The sequence below is a fragment of the Epinephelus lanceolatus genome, chromosome 4 (genome assembly GCF_041903045.1).
Source record: "Epinephelus lanceolatus isolate andai-2023 chromosome 4, ASM4190304v1, whole genome shotgun sequence".
Lineage (NCBI taxonomy): Eukaryota > Metazoa > Chordata > Actinopteri > Perciformes > Serranidae > Epinephelus > Epinephelus lanceolatus.
In genome coordinates, this window is record NC_135737.1 from 11,698,680 (window position 1) to 11,715,380 (window position 16,701).

General features: G+C 40.3%; 1 protein-coding gene across 6 annotated transcripts in view; it reads right to left on the reverse strand.

The window, feature by feature from the left end:
- The window catches only part of mark4b (MAP/microtubule affinity-regulating kinase 4b), a 72,796-nt gene that overhangs the window by 39,539 nt on the left and 16,556 nt on the right, over window positions 1-16,701 (reverse strand). For all 6 annotated transcript variants that reach the window (XM_033630315.2, XM_033630317.2, XM_033630316.2 and 3 more), the window contains exons 2-3: window positions 9,734-9,931; window positions 7,749-7,802 (exon numbers count right to left, since the gene is read on the reverse strand). In XM_033630315.2, the coding sequence (XP_033486206.1) occupies window positions 7,749-7,802; window positions 9,734-9,931 (252 nt within the window). The remainder of the gene's footprint in view (window positions 1-7,748; window positions 7,803-9,733; window positions 9,932-16,701) is intronic.

A 16,701-nucleotide genomic window follows, 5' to 3' on the forward strand; every position in this document is an offset into this window, starting at 1 on the left:
ATGGAGACTACAATAAGACTGGTCAGTCTGAACTTGAAGTGTTACATATATGTTCTCTTACATACTTCTGACGCCAACAGAAATTGTTAAAATTGAAAACAACATCAAGGAAGTTTAAAAAGGGGATTTTTAATAATCCCGGAAAGCCATTTGAAGGGATGTTAACATAATAACCTTTGCTTCTCTTCTGTCTCCTTTTTATTAATGAGACAGGGCAAACTTCCCACAAGTCACTCTGTATTAAAAAATGAACAAAGGGATGTAAACTTTGGGTATATAAACTAAAGCATGAAAAGGACTGATAATGTATGACACACACAGCTGGTGTTGCAGTGGTGCTATCAACAGATGAAATCCAACACTCAACTATAAATCAATTCCTGTGCCACGATACACTGTACCCAATATCATGTGAACAAGGTAAACAAGTGAAAACTACAAATTTTACCATGAGGCCTAAGCTTTTGCCATGTCCCATTTTCAAGTTTCATCCTCAACAAAGAATTAATCATTATAAGCCCACTTAGCACAAATAAGTCCAACATGTGACACCTAAATCATTTCAAGTTTAAGATGTACTATGAAATGGTTTTCTTTATTTATACTTCATCACAAAATCTAGCCAGCCAAACACTTCTGAATTATGGAATGACAGGGTAACTATTCCAGAGACATTTCAAACATGTATTTAACCAAGAACATCCTACAGTCTAAGAGCCTCTTCAGCACATGCTGATGCCTCTTTAGGCAGCATCCTGCCGAATGTTTTGGGACACTCTAATGAGCATCATCACTCAAGGATCTGCCTCTGCTCTTTTTCTTTCCGCTGGGGAACATCTGAATAGACTTTTGACCCTGTTTCTCCCTTTGTTGCCTGTTGCTGGGAGAGCTGCCCTTCTACATTATCCCAATAAAACTCCCACCGTAAGAACACCTCCCCAAACCTCCATTCCCTTAATGTACAGCAGTAATTGGAGCTCCCAGGCATGTCAATGAGAATCATTAATCTTTAATGAAGAGTAGCTGGAGTTTAATTCAGGCTTTGTATAGCTGGCTGTTTGACCCAAATCATAGGAAGCCTGACTCAGCTTGATTAAATAAGAAGAATTAAATATAGTTTAATAGATGATAGTTAACCAAGGAGCAGTAAGGGGAGGGAGAGAGGGGAAAAGAGAGAGGGAAAGACCAGGGCAGGGTATCATACTTCTCTTCTTCTACTGTTCTAGTCACGTTGCCTTAAAGATGAGCTTGTGGGAAAACCTTCTCCTCTCGCACCGTCCGCCCTCTTGTCCCTTAATTGTCTAACTATTCCCTTTACACACTGGCACAATAACAACAATGTATACAGCAGCAACAAGATGATTATGCACAGACACCCACACGGAGACAATATGCTGCATACAATAGCAATGCAGATAATGGCATTACACGTGCATACAAAGGCAGAGCAGAGACCGTGTCGGGCTGCGAGTTTATCCCATACACGTAGGCCTACACACACACACACACACACACACACACACACACTGTCTGGTCCCTTCGGTTCTGCTCTGTATCTTATCTTTCTCAGGATCCATGCCCCTGCCGCTCCTGTGCCAAGGCCTCAACAACACCCCCCACCCCAACACGACTCGGCTGCCTCTTTTGTTTGCCTGTCTGGAATTCAGCTCCTGGCTGAGGGGGCCTGGGCGAGGGGACAAAACACACTTCACAGCACTAGATGGTGGCCCAAACACTGTCCTCCATGCACACACATACACTTTACTTTTGTGCGCATACACAACATTGGATGGCTGCCCACAAAATTCTCCTGTTGTCAAAGTAACACCAGGCTTTTGATGGGGCCCTGCATAGTGTGGCAGATTATCCAACAACACACACAGCAGGGAAGAGTGCATTAAAAACACTGTCCATCCCATATGTTGCTATTACAGCCATGAAGTTTTATGAAACAGGACAACAGCATATTTTTAGTTGGGTATTCACAAAAACATACAAGAGATTTAATTGGGATTCAGTGGACAAATCAGTTTTTAATTTCTGCACTTTCTAATGTCTGGAACTCATTTGCTGCGTTCAGGCACGAGAAGGACAGTCTGACACGATAATAAACACCTTTGCAGATGGGTTTATGTACTCGTTTCTAAAACAACACCCAAAGGCAACTCCTCCTGCAGCTCCCCTCTTTGTCCTAAGCCCTTCCTGCCAGATGACCATGGGAATATGCACCTGCTTCTTACAGTAATCCAGTGTTTCTCATACATTGATTTATTTAATCTTATTTCATTGTACAGTTGCACACAGCACATTCACTCAGCCCCTTGTTACCCCGCTCTCGCTTTCTCTTTATCAGACCACAAATAAGACAAGAGTTAGCAAGCTAACGTTAGCCACCTGCTCAGTCCCTTTAACTCCCTCCCCACCACTGTGGAATGTCTCCCTGAGAGGAAGGCAGGCAGAAGCATAGGAGATCAACCTTCTGTCTGCGGCTGTATTGGCTGAAATTTAGCAAGCACAAACCCCCAGCACCGGGTGTCACAGAGGGCTGGGGCAGCAGCAGCGGCAGTATAACCTCTTAGTTGAGCCAGCTTTTTTCTCTTTTTTTCCACAGCATTTCATTCATTGATTGCTATCGGGGTGTAAAGGGAATTTCAACAACACGCAGTGCACACACCAGGTCTTGCCCCTATTCTCCAAAAATGTCCATTCTGCACGGTTTGTAACCTTCTTCTGTGAACACATCTTGCCCAACCTCAGCGCTCTTTCAACAGAACAAACAACAAAAAATGCTTCTAAAATACATTGCCTACCCTGGCTGCATATTGCACTACTTTACAAGTCCTGACACACCAAACAACTTATTGCGCACTACTTCACTCTGCACTTGTTTTTCTCTTGCTTTATCTCTTAATGTCCATACTGGAGCAGGCTGGCACTTGGGTGAAGTAGAGAAATTGCACAGTGGCACTTTGGCAGTATTGGCTGTTCTGTAGAAAACTCAGAACTTCCCAGATTCTTCACAGGTCCTACATTGCTGAAACAGATTTAGAAGACACAGTGTAGTGCAACAGACAGTAAAGAGTACAGCTGTGATTACAGTAGAGCTACTACTGCAACACAACGCCTGGGGAGAAAGGAGAGAGAAGTGGGACACAGAGCTAGAGTAAAGAGAACGAAATAAAGAGTTGATAAAGAGGAAATAAAAAGGGAGGAGTGGGGCAAAGAGACAGAGAGAGAGAAATGGGGCATAAAGCTATAGTACGGAGAAGAAGTTGACAGAATAAAGACTGAGGCGTAACCAAGTGTGAAAAGAAAGAGACAGTAAGAAGGAGAGGAAGCAAAGAGCTTCTGTACAGAGAATAAGAGTTGTCAGGAGCTACTGTGTGCTTCAACCCAACTGTGAATACTTCATCTTTTGAATATTAATGTTGTTACAATTAAAATGCAAATTATGTGTGTTCCCATTAGGTACACTGAAGCAAATAAACCAATCTCCCATGAAAGACAGAAGTCTAATTAATGTTGGGCAAATACACCTCACTGACAGCTAATGCTGCACTTTTTTCCACATTTTTATCCAAAGACAAAGACATGTCAGCTACTGGTCATTACAACATCATGGGGTGAGGAGACAGCAACATTTCCTGACATTCCTCCAGAAAGTATTTTAAAAATGTCCAGCCTTAGCCGTGTAAATTGTTGATCCAGAATTATCCAGTAGTTTACGCCACCATCATGTAATAAGCAAATACCTTTCTGTTTCGAGTTATGGCATAACAGCTAAACAGCTTTAGAGTGGAGAAATCTTATATTTTTTAATTTTATACGTAACTCAAGAGAATTGATTGGCAACAATTTTTGAGTTGCGAACAAAGCAAGATATTTGAGGACATCATCTTGGGCTTTGGAAAACAATGGTCGATATTTTTCACCATTTTCTGACATTTTACAGACCAAATAACTTTTTCATTAATTGCGAAAATAATCAACAGACTAATCAACAATGAAAATAAGTTGCAATTTAGTTGCAGCCCTAGTTGATAAAGTAAAATTGCTGAACATTTACTCTTCCACTGCTGAAAAGGGAGGATTTGCTGCTTTTCACATTTATATATCTTATAAAAATGAATTATTTGGTATTTTGGTTAAGAAAAAAAAAAAAAAAAAAAAGGCAAAACATTTTAAGATGTCTCCTGGGACTCTCACAACTTGCTTTACATTTCACAGACTAGATGATATATACTGAGTAATTAAAAAATAATAGCAGAACTGATAAAATAATGAAAAAAAAAGTTCATCCCTAGCTTGTAGAAATGAAATCAGGAAAAAGAGACAGACAGTGAAAGAGAGGTTATGTGACAGACAGAGACAGACAAAGACATAGAGAGAGACAGTGTCACCTGGCAGCATGTTCAGTGTCCTACACTAACTGAATAATGCTGACAGGACAGGAAGCAACTGGCAGCGCTGCGCTATGCAGCACTAGAACACTACCACTCTGCTGCAGAATGCACACACAACCACACACGTACGCACGCAAACACACACACGTACGCACGCAAACACACACACACAAAGCACTGTATCAGCCTCGTTAACACCAAGGTCTTAGCTTTAAGATGTGAAGAGCACGTTCATGGTGTCATTGAGTGGCCATCTCACTGTTGGAGCAGAAGGTAAATGATGCTCTGAGAGAAAAAAAGTTAAATCTCACGACTTCTGTTTAGCACAAGAAGGTCTGTGTTCCCACAGCGGGTCAACCACACAGACACACACACACACACACACACACACACACACACAAAACACACACATACAGACAACCATCTGTCACCCCAGCTTCACCTCAGTCAATAGTTTATCAGCTGATGATAACACGTTGACAGAATGTTCACTGTGCAGTGAAGTGCGTTTCTGTAGAATGTAACTGCAGAATTATACTTTATAAAGGATGAAAAGTGAACAACTTCAATAAGCGACTGTCTCAGAACTGATACACCACTTTTTGGCGATAAACCTTTCCAGTCTTGGTCATATGTGCAATGTTGCGTGGCAGCAGTCAGTATCTATTTCCTGAAGAGTCCATGCTGGATTGAAATGTCACATGATACAACTGCAGTTTCCAAAAGATTTAGATTTAAAAGCCACTACTTTGGAGCTATTATTTTTTGTTTTCATCTGGTTATGGCGTGAGCAGTCAGAGCAGCAGAGTGATAAATCTGCTGTCCTGGTGAGTATCTAGGCCAGGTGGACCAACTATTGCACAGAGCCAGACACCATCAATAACCCAACCCTGCTTTATCAATAGAGTCAAAACCTAGCCTGAACTGGTTATCTAACCAGCTGAGTATTCATCAACAGGCTAGCTGTGTGTGTATGTGTGTGTCATGTAGTATCGATCTCTTGAGCATATTTGTTGCAGTGAAGGTGCTGATAAAGAAAACTCATAATCAGACTTGGCCAGAGTTTGGTCAGTACAGCTTCCGCGGAACAAAGAGTTACTTGTATGAACTGTGAGAACACAACTTATACACAAGGTTAAAACTGTATCTAAATGACGAAGAGCAAAGACATGCTTTAGTGCATGCTTTAAAAAGCTAGGATTTCAAGTCAAGTAAACTACTTTGATAACCGATTGTTTGAGTCAGGTCTAAAGCAAAAATGCTTCAAGCTAATGTTGCTAACCTTTATGAAAATAAGTCATATTTGCAGAAACTGTCACTAAATACACACAGTAGTACATGAGATAAAGGAGGGGGAAGATCGTCGGTAGCTTAGTGGATAGTGCCGGTGCCCCATGTACAGAGGCCTGTGCTGTTTTATGTTTGTGAAGTCAATTTCAAGTAAACTTTACTGCACTTTAACAGCTACAATTATTTACAATTACTTATGTGTTGTTTTCCTTCTTTGTGGCCAAAATCATAAAAGAAAGGGGTGGCAGCTTGAAATTGTATCATGGCAGATTTTGTGATATTGGCAAATATAGTATCGTCCAAAGAATCGATAGAATATCGTATCATGATAAAGATAGTTATAGGGCTGCACAACATACCGAAAATTTACCTTCATCACATCACCTATCAACATGCGTAATATAGGTATCTCAAAAGACGGCTTGCACTGACTGCGATAAATAGTATATTTACATGTGCCACGCATTCACATTCTTATGTCACAGAAACCACTGAGAGTGAAACGTGTGTGTGTGTGTGTTTTGGATGTTATTATCAAACCGTCCATAATGTGTCTGTGTTTTGTTCTGGTGCTCTGCACAGATCTAACACCTGTCCACCCACCGACCAGGTTCATGCCCTGCTCTCTTAAGCTCAATGTGCCGGTGTTTCCTGGTAAAGACCAAGGAAAATCTAAAAGAAGGAAAGGTCATGACATCAGTGACAGTGTTCTAGGAGCCAGACTATGGTGTCTGTTGTACTGGTTTCAGTGAAGCGTGCACAGCAAATCACACTACACCCCATCAGATATTTGTTATTTCAACTGTGACTGAAAAATCCTTCCTGGAACCCACTCAAATGACCCCTGTGGGTCCCATGGACTCACTACACTGAAGAACTAAACCATCACTACATTTATTTACTTTTTAAATTCAGTGTGCATTGGCTATTTGTTGTGTGAGGTCTACGTTGTATACTTCAATATTTGTTTATTAATTACAATTGTTATCATCATCACAATATTCAACAATGTTATTGTGTATACATGTTATACAGCCCTAACATGCAGCCCTAATTAGTGATTTATTCCTAAGTACAGACACCAATATTTCAATAGAGCTTTATTTTCAGAGTGAATATTTCACCAACAAAGCCAGATGAGAAAATAACTTCAGCTTTAACTGCTTGAAAACAGAATGCAGCCCTGAGGCAATGTTTCACACTCAATTTTGTTTCATTAGATTGCTCTCAGTTAACACATGCATCACACACACACACACACACACACACACACACACACACACACACACAATTAGCGGCAGTAGGCCAAGTTCAGACAGGAGAGAGCTTAATCTCATTAGAGCCATGAGTGCAGCACATGTAGTTAATACATGACCCTAAACAAGCATACAGTGACGTACATTAGCCCAAGTATTTAACCTAGTTAGTTCATGTGGACTGTGTGGACAAATGATGGTTATGTGACACTCCACCAGCGTATTGAAATGTCTGTATGAAACTATATTGATTCTACAAAAACAACTGAACAGACAAGCCTTTTATCTAACAGCAGTCCCACAGCTGAAGTTGAAAAAAAGGTTTTTTCCACTGCATCCACTTGTGCACAACCAACACTGTTGCCTCAACGTTAAGCAAATCCTCCCTGAACTGATGCAGAGTTTTTTTTCTGCGCCTAACCTGCAGCCAGTAACAGCTTCCCCAACACTAAGCTTCACATAACAACCAAAGGGTCAAAGTTCAGACGACTGCTGCACGCAAGGGTCATCCGAGAGTTACAAACTGAAGCAAAACAACACGTGAAGACACTACTGTGCTCAATGATGCAAAACAAATGCAAGTAAACACACTTAGGATGATGAAACATATGTCACATCCACATCTAGATCATGAAGTCACAGAGGTTTTGTAGATAAGGTTAGCAGGGGCAAGACAGAAATCATATAAAACAAGAAAACAGGACGACAGTAATTATGTGATCAACATGAGTTTGGAGTACGAAGGCACACACACACACACACACACACACACACACACACAGAGTAACATGTCACTCACCTTCTGTAGGCTGGTTGGGTTGAGTTGCGTTTTATCGATGATCTTTATTGCAACCTGGGAGGAAACAATTTCAAAAAGAAATGAACAAAAACAGTCTAACAAAGAAAACATTATCTGCACATTAAAGAAAGTGTGTAATTTCTTGCAACAATTAAAAATTTTTGGGGTCATTCTTCTATTTCTTTTTGACTCTGTTTTAATGCACCTAATGATTATTTTACTATGACTTAATCTGCTGATGAATATTTTTGAGATTAAATGTTTGGTTTAAAAAATGACAGAAAATATGTAAAGATGGCCAATAAAAATTAATTTAACCCAAGGCGGTGTCCTGAAATATCTCCATCAACGATCTAAAACCCAAACATATTCAACTTACTGTAAATTATGAGAAAGTACAGCAGCAAACCTTCACAACTAAGAAGATCGTATTAGAAAAAAAGTTTTTTTTTTGCTTGAAAACTGTTGCTGATCAAAATTTCAATCAATGTATCGACCAAATGTTTCACCTCTAATTGCATTTATTTTGCATTATTTCAATTTTCCAACTGCATAAGAGTGCCTTCAGATGGAGTGCGTCTTAGAGGCTTAGAGAGTTAAATGTTTTGCTTGCTGCTATTGTGTTGCTGAGCGCCTCGTGTTTTTCTGCTCTATGCGCCTAACGTTTTTGCAGGAGCACCCTGAACGCCTCCATGTCACTGGTGTTTTTTCCCCATTGTCCAATCAGATTAATGGAAAGGCAGGCCTCCTGTGGTGGTGATGACAACATGTAGTAGCGTAAATGGTTTGTGTGAAGCTAATGTTGGCTTACTTTTAACCTTGTCCTAAGCAAGCTGCACGGGATATCTGAACAAACTGCTGTCCCAACTACTTTTTAATTTTTTTACTAAACATATTGTCAAACTGTTCCTGACTCAGCTGGTGGAACTTCCTGTGATTCCTCCTCTTTCTGAGGATCTCATATACCCACATGGATCTCCGTTTCCCTGTGACCAACGCACTATTTGGGAACAGCCTCTCACCCTCAATTAGAGGCAGATGCCCTCTGCCTGTCCATTTTTTTATGCCGATTTTAAGGTATGTGTGAGTCTGCTTCTCAGTAAATAGTGGTTAAGCTAAGTGTGATTTGGTTGTTACCCTGAAACAATTTTAAAAAAGACACAGCAAGCTGCAAAAGTGCTCTGTCTGATCAGGGCCTAAGATTGTCTTGGTCTTTATCAGACTGGTGGCTACTGAACACCTTGCTTTGGGTCTGAGTCTGATTTCTAGACTATATAAACCACGCATGAAAAGAAAACACATTTTTTGCTATAAAATAGCATTATCCATTATTCACAGCTGAAGGTGTAAATCAAACCACACCAAAGTGAGGACAAACAGTGAAATACACACGTGTTTTACAGCACGTATAGAACACAGTAGCTGAAATTTACTAAATGAACCAACAAGCCTTCATAAGAGCCTTAACAACAAGTGGTGACCCGGTCAAAGACTGCGTCAATGCACCACAGTAAACCACCAATATATGACTGTCTTCTGCTTTATATGGCGAAAACACAACAGCTCTCACATGATCGAGCTGGTGGCAGACACACAAAGTTTCTACTGAGCCTGATGGCATTATTAACTCAACTAATGTAGGTCAAGGTTTTATGAGAAGAAAGACTTCAGTGTATTTAAACACAGAGGCATACACCCACACACAAAAAAAACATGGCTGTCTCTCTTCAAAGGGTCTGACCATGCTGTGAGACGAGACAGTTTTGGTTGCCAACAGAAGGTGCTCTGAACTCGATGGAGCAGCCCTTTTAAAACTCCATCTGTGGACTTAGTCACAGGGTGCTGTTCTGTTCTGGCTCCCATACAATGGTTGTGACTCAGGAGTCTGCTTAAAACTCGTTTCCTTCAGCCTCATCAATCCCAGCATGCATGACTTTATTGACACAGAACTCAGAACTCCTACCTTCCTGTTTCTTTAAACTCACCTCTCTGCCAGTCAGTATGTGTCGTGCTAGTTTGACCTTGGCAAAGTTGCCCTTGCCGATGGTTTTGAGCAGCCGATAGTTTCCAATGTGTGGCTGCTCATCTGAACACAAGGCGATGGAGTTACGACATCGGGCACCAAGCGAGCGGCTCGACCAGCCGGTGCCCTTCTCTGAGCGGCTGGCTGACAGGGAGGTATGCTGAGGAGAGAGAGAGAGAGAGAGAGAGAGAGAGAGAGAGAGAGAGAAGAGACAGGTAAACAGTCAGGTAAAATTGAAAACAATTATGTGAATACTTCAATTAAATCTATAGGACCTTGCAAAATCCTATAGCTCTACCAAAGTACTTTTGAATTTTTGAAGTTTGGCCCTCAAAGCTAGGTTTCATCATTTTTGCGATTCTTTGTATTTGTATTTCAAGCCTCACCAATTGTTTGTTTTTCACTTGGATTGAAATTAGGATGAAATTTATACTGAACGTCTATGAAACACTAAGGATAATTTTCAAAATGTTTAAGTAGTTGTTGCTAAATGTTTTCCAGTAATCAAATTTACCCAGACAAAGAATCTTTATTTTTTTTTTTAAAGTTGATATCTTCACCAGCTGTCTCTTTCTTGCAACCAAATTTTGATTTCTTGTAGTTTTAATTTAGTCCTATCACACCTAGAAGTTATTTGATTGTATATAAAAAGGTGAGTGCCAAAGATCTTGCTACATATAGCTTCAGAGCTGAAAACACACTTTTAAGATATTTTGACTGTATATTTTCCCAAGAAGGATTGTTTTAATTTCCTTGGAGCTTTAGTATGGGAAAGTGTTAAAATGTATTGCAGATATGTATAAAATAAAGATGTTATATTAGTAAATATAACTATATACAATTAAACCCAAGACTTGTACTGGGAAAGATTCTGAATTGTGGGTGAAATGGCATGAAAAAAGGGAGAAAATCTGAGACCTGATAGAGGGATTTTCAGTAGCATTATAAGTATAAAGAGCATGGACTATTAGTGTAATTTTTATGTAAAAACAAACAAACAAACAAAGAAAAAAAAGGCACTAAAACAAAAACTGATAATACCAGTCTTGTCCTTGAAATGAACAAATGCTGCCTAAATTCTAAAGAGGTATCATTCAGCTTGCAATACTGACTGAGACTTTGAAAGTTTGTCATTATTGTTGCATTCAGTGCTCATAAAACATGATCTGTACCATATTTATACAGATAATAAATTAGTGAAATAAAGCTATGCTCTCCAGAGTATCTCGCTCAGCACAGTCATATAACATCAGAGCCACCAACAAACTCCATGTGACCTTGACTGTGCTCTCGTCAGTCATATGACTGCAGCCTGGTACCAGCAGACACCCAAAGGTGAAATACCGAGTTGCCAGACCTCCTATGAATCTCATCTGACCTTTCTTAGTCTGCATTCCTCACATTCATGTGTGGCAGTGAGGTCACTGGTGTAGACACATGCTGCTGCATCTGTACAACATGAAGTAACATCAGCACATTGATCTGCCCCTGAACGCATCATGTCAAAGGTCCGTGTTTGTGAATCACTTGACTACTTTCAAATGACACTGAACACTAATATTCCACTATTATTCCAAATATGACAATGTTCTGAATCTGATATGGGTCATGTAAACAGCATACTTCGTTTGGATATTCCAAATTAGGTGTTCTTTAATATGTAGCATTTCCAATTAAGACAAGTGGGATATGCCAGTACTTTTCAGGCTTTCATTGGGCATACATACAGCACATTAGGAATATGTGTCTCACTTACAGTTCTTACTGCAGTTTGAAACACATGGCCTCTGGTGTGTTTACGGTCAGCTCTGCACATTGTCATAAATGCACTGTACACAAACCAAGTCGCCAACAGTTTGCAAGACTGAGGTAGCGATGCATGCCAAGAAGAAAAGCCCACATTTCTGGTTGGAGGAAACACACCTACTTTTTAACATTATGGAAGACTTAGATAAACAGGTTTTTGGACATGTGCAAATATTGCAATGCCAACCTTTTCAAGTACGTGTTTGAAGGAATGAAAGAAAAAGGCTGAGTTCCCACGGTCAAACAAGTCAGCTACCAGTGGAAAAAAATTCTATTTTGAAAAAAGCAAAATGGCACAAGCATATTTTGACGTGATACACAACATGTTAGGGCACATTTATCAAAGTATGTATGGCTGCACGTAAACAGGAATATTGGTGGAATATTCTTTTTCCACTGGCGATGTAAACAGTATAGTAGAATATTGTATTTTTTTTAAAGGGCAAAAAACACCGAATATTTTGTGTATCTAAACATAGTCACGGTCTCTTTACAACAGTGGGATAATAGTAAAAAATCATGGACGTAATATTAGAAATGAGAAAAACTAAGATATTACATTTTGCACTGCATTCACTGTGTTAAACACAGGCCTTAATATTTACTATCTGCCTGACCAATCCTATAACCCCTTAGAGTTGCCAAAGAATTTGCAAAGTATTATAAAAATACTTAATATCATTCAGGCTGAAATGGCAAGAACATATTAAGTCCAGTTAAAATGTGTCTAAAAACTGCAGAAATCAACTTTTACTACATAATTACGAAAGCTTCTTATGAAATTCTTTAAGAATAAGTTGGATTTTAAATAAACTCATTGACTTTTTCATTCTACTGAACCAAATGTCATATGAAGTATATATATTTATGTTACATAATTTACAAATACATATTAATAAAATTAAGTGCATTTTTTTCCTTTAACAAACTCTTCACTTCACTTCAGACACTCAGCCTGACCCTATCTGAACCCTTTAGGTCAAGTGAGGTCTGAGGTCTTGCACCATGAACATCAAACTCTAATCCCTCCATCTGCTCTCCTCTGAGCGCTCAGCAGAAACAGAAAAATCCCACAGAAGCTATGAGCTTGAACTTTTCATCTGTAGTGGAGATGAAATGAGGATCAGAGAAATAAGATCGGGAAGCATCAGAGGCTCACAGTCATACTTCAGTTTCCATCAGGTCTCACGACCATGAAAACAAGCAAAACATTTCAAATGTGGTGTGAACACAGCATCATTTTTAATGTCTGTTTTTAAACTTTCTTGTTTGCCAATCTCCGACCACTTCACAAGATAAAACTAGAGATGACATCACTGTGGCAGCCAGCTGCATTTAAATAAGATGGTTGTGTATTTTGTCACCATGCAAGACTACTTCAGAAAAGATTCACTCCTTCCAGCAAAGGAGTGATGAATGAAGACCACACCTTTCACTATTGGCAGGATGCATTACAGAGTTTCAAAAATGGTAACGGTAAAGAACGGTTCCATTGGTACCATCCACAACTTTTCACAGTGGAAACGGAAAAAAAGCATATCGAACTGAACCGTACCGTACTGCTCAGTGGAAATGGAGCTAAAGGTGCAATCCCACCTACAGTTTGCCAACCCCGCACAAACTCTTGCAGCAGCAACCTTTCTCTTGTTGCAATTACACAGATTAGACCCAGCCCGCTGTGGACCTCTGCGCTGGGGATTGCGTTAGCTGAATTTGAGTTACTACAGCCGCAGTTATGTTGGTGTACATTCTTGGAACCCATCGGCTGTATTCGGCGTCTGACTTCTGGCAGACAGCGATACAGCCTCTGGGGGCAGATCCCCAATTTTTTGGCATTCCGGTTTGAGGAGGCGAATTTCCGTTTCCGACTTCCGTTTATATATAAGTAAATATGGTGAACCATTGCGATGGTTTCAGAGTTTGCAGTGACGCCAATTATGTTCCGCCTCCTTAGTTCACTGCACGGAGCGTTTAACCTGGCAACAACTGCAGCTGGCTCAAACGTGATTGATCAATATCACGCGGACTACAAACAGCCTACAACCGGAAACCAGGGATCTTCCGCTCTTCTTCCGGAGGCAAGATCTCTACATTCACTGAATGTAGAGTCTGTATATAGAGACTAGTTGGTGTATAATTAGATGAACTGGCATTATTGCTATTGGACCAAATAAACCAAAACAAAAATGTAAATGATCCAGAGTGTAACTAAAAACAGACTCAACACAGGTTTCAGCAAACAGAAGAAATCACCTTAAGTCTGTGCTATCACCACAACTCTCAAATAGGCCACAGTTTCAATGAAGGAAAAGAGATTAAACACACTAGACCAGCAGTTGAATACAGCTCAGGGTCTTTAAGACATCATCCCACCTCACTTTCCCAATCTTTCTCAGTCTCTTCCTACTTTAAACCCAGTAAATTAGAAAGAAAACAAAGCAACTCTTGTATGGATTAGGCCTCCTAAACAGAGGACAGGTGTACGTAAAAAATATGTAGTCTTGACTGCATTACTGGTGGAAAAGGCAAATATAGGGCCCCAAGAGAAACTGCACAACTCATGACAAGCCCTCAGCACAATGACTCTCTATCTCTACACTATGGGAACTACACCTTCTCTCACACACACAGATCAGAAGTCAGATAAAACCACATCACCTTGAAAAGCACAATGTGGTAAACACAGCGGTGAGATCACAAGTTTTAATGATTTTCCAGCACACACATGGGAAAGTGCACAGGCTCATACCTGTAATACCAATGATACTGATGTACTAGAACTTCCATTAAAGCTGGGGTAGTCTACACAGCTAACGTTAGCTAGAGCCTCAAATCAGAGTGTCCTCCTCTTCTTTGTTCACCCCTTCTTCTCTCTCCTTTGGCTCAGGCCCATCCCCCAGACAAATCAATTTGCCTTCCTTCCCTCTATTCTCCTCTCCACGCCTGGACCCGCCCCCTCTTTTGTCTCGTGCTGCTATCTTCATTTTCAGCGATCTCGCATCAATTTGAGCTTCATGTCGACCTCCACATCCCCTCCCCACACTACTTTTAAGGAGCGCAGTCCATTGATTCATCCACTCTTTCTGATTACCATGCAGTTTCATTCAGGAGTAGGCCTCAATGTGAGTGTGTGTATGTGTGCGGTTGGGCGAGGTGTGATGGGGTCTCTGTTGACAGCAGACTGGGGCCAGCAGAGGTATTTGGATGAAACCCCCTCCCCCCGCCCCCCATCATTATACATGTAGGGTGACATTTGGTATAGAAGATGGATGGAGGGCTGGTGGATGGTTATGTGTGTGTCCGTGTGTGTGTCCATGTGTGTGTGTGTGTGTGTGTGTGTGTGTGGGGTGGGGGGCTGTCTCACTTTGTGTTTTGCACATTCAGCAAACAAGCTGCACCTTGCCCTTGCAAAATCCAATTCTTTGTGATGTCCTGCATCTCACGACTCTCTCTGATCTGCTGTCCTAAACTCTTTGTTCCACTGCTGGTGAAGATCGAGGGGCCGTCAGAAATGTCATGGATGTAACTGAGGCTAAACACATCTAATGTCACCCTAACGTTATTTTAAAATCTCTGTTGTTTTTAGTATTGGCCAATATTTGAACTGCCGCCCTTCTCAATCTTACATAAATCTTTCAGCCCGCTCTCGCTGAAAAAATGGCCAAAAACGTCGACTGCAAGAAGCTTATTACGACCCATACTTCTGCTTATTGCAAGGTGGCAACGTCTAGTGACCACAGTAAAAATTACAAGAGCAGAGGGGGCAGCGATGTGGCCTAGCATAAAAAGCTAAAAAGTCCATGTAATGTACAAATGTCGAAGAAGCCCTTATATGGTGGGTGGGAGGGGTCATGGATGGGTCAAACAAACAAAGGACTTTCACCCAGAAGATTGAAGTCAAATGTGACTACTTTTCATAAAAACATAGCCTTGTATGCTAGTATGTGTAGTATACTACGTCAGTGATGTATGTGATGTGACATATGTTTTACATTACCTTAGCAACAAAAATACTTATTTAATGCTAAACCATGATGTTGTTCCTTCTCCCGTTTTGTTGCCTAAACCTAGCCAGGTAGTTTTGGGGCAGAACTGTGATCGTTTCACGACCATTACAACAGTGATACATGTCGTTTTGAAAGCCAGTGGAAATCGACCTGTTCTGTTGTTAAGGTATGACAAAGTGTTGAAATCTCCATTCACATTTAATTTATTCAACCTTTTACATAAAAATCCTGCTTCCATTTTAAATTCAAGGCAGCATGATTATGGCAAATATGAAAATCCTGATTAATCAAAAATCCAATTGATTCAGTGTGAAGCTAAATTATTCTGGAATGTCAGCATGGAAGTTCAAGTTTACTTGGGGAATTTTATAATTTATACCATTAACATCATAAATACATTTTTTGGCAGGTCCGGCTACATCAACTCGCAATGCAATACTGTCCCCAATCTGGCTCCTGTTATTGACTTAACAATGTCAACAGGCAGTTTATTCCTTTAAGTTCTTGTGTGGCTGACAGGAATGACAGCTTGACGTCTTTTCGACAACAATAGGGCGAACATGTTAGTGTGATTGTCAGATGACGTCAAACGGAAAACAATCAACCCTCTAACAACAGCAGCATTATCTTCGTTACATCACATCTTTCAACACAATGAATGCACATGTTGACATTGTCTAAAAACTTAACACCACTTTTCATCAGCTTCAGCTGGGGGATGAGCTGCATGTATTGTATGTGTAGTTAATGTCCATCAGTTGCCAGTTTACCAGATACACATGAGACTAATGCAGTCTGTAGGAAATCCTCCCTTCATGAAGGTTAGGTTCAATTTTTGTTGTGAGGTATTGATGGAACTTTATTTTGGAGGCTGCAAATTGTGCTGCCGTTGAACTATATTGAATTATAGTGAGAGGTTTTTTTCTGTTATTTCGCCTACCCTCATTGATGTAAATAGGCATGGACAAAATAATAGAAACAACAGAATAGATGATGGCAGATAAACAGATAAAGAGCTGTTCTTAAGAGCAAAAATTCAATTTAGTTGGTCAGTTAAGTTTTCCTTCGAAATAAGAGAAAATGTGAGTTTCTGCCATTTTTGTCTTGTTTCAAAATT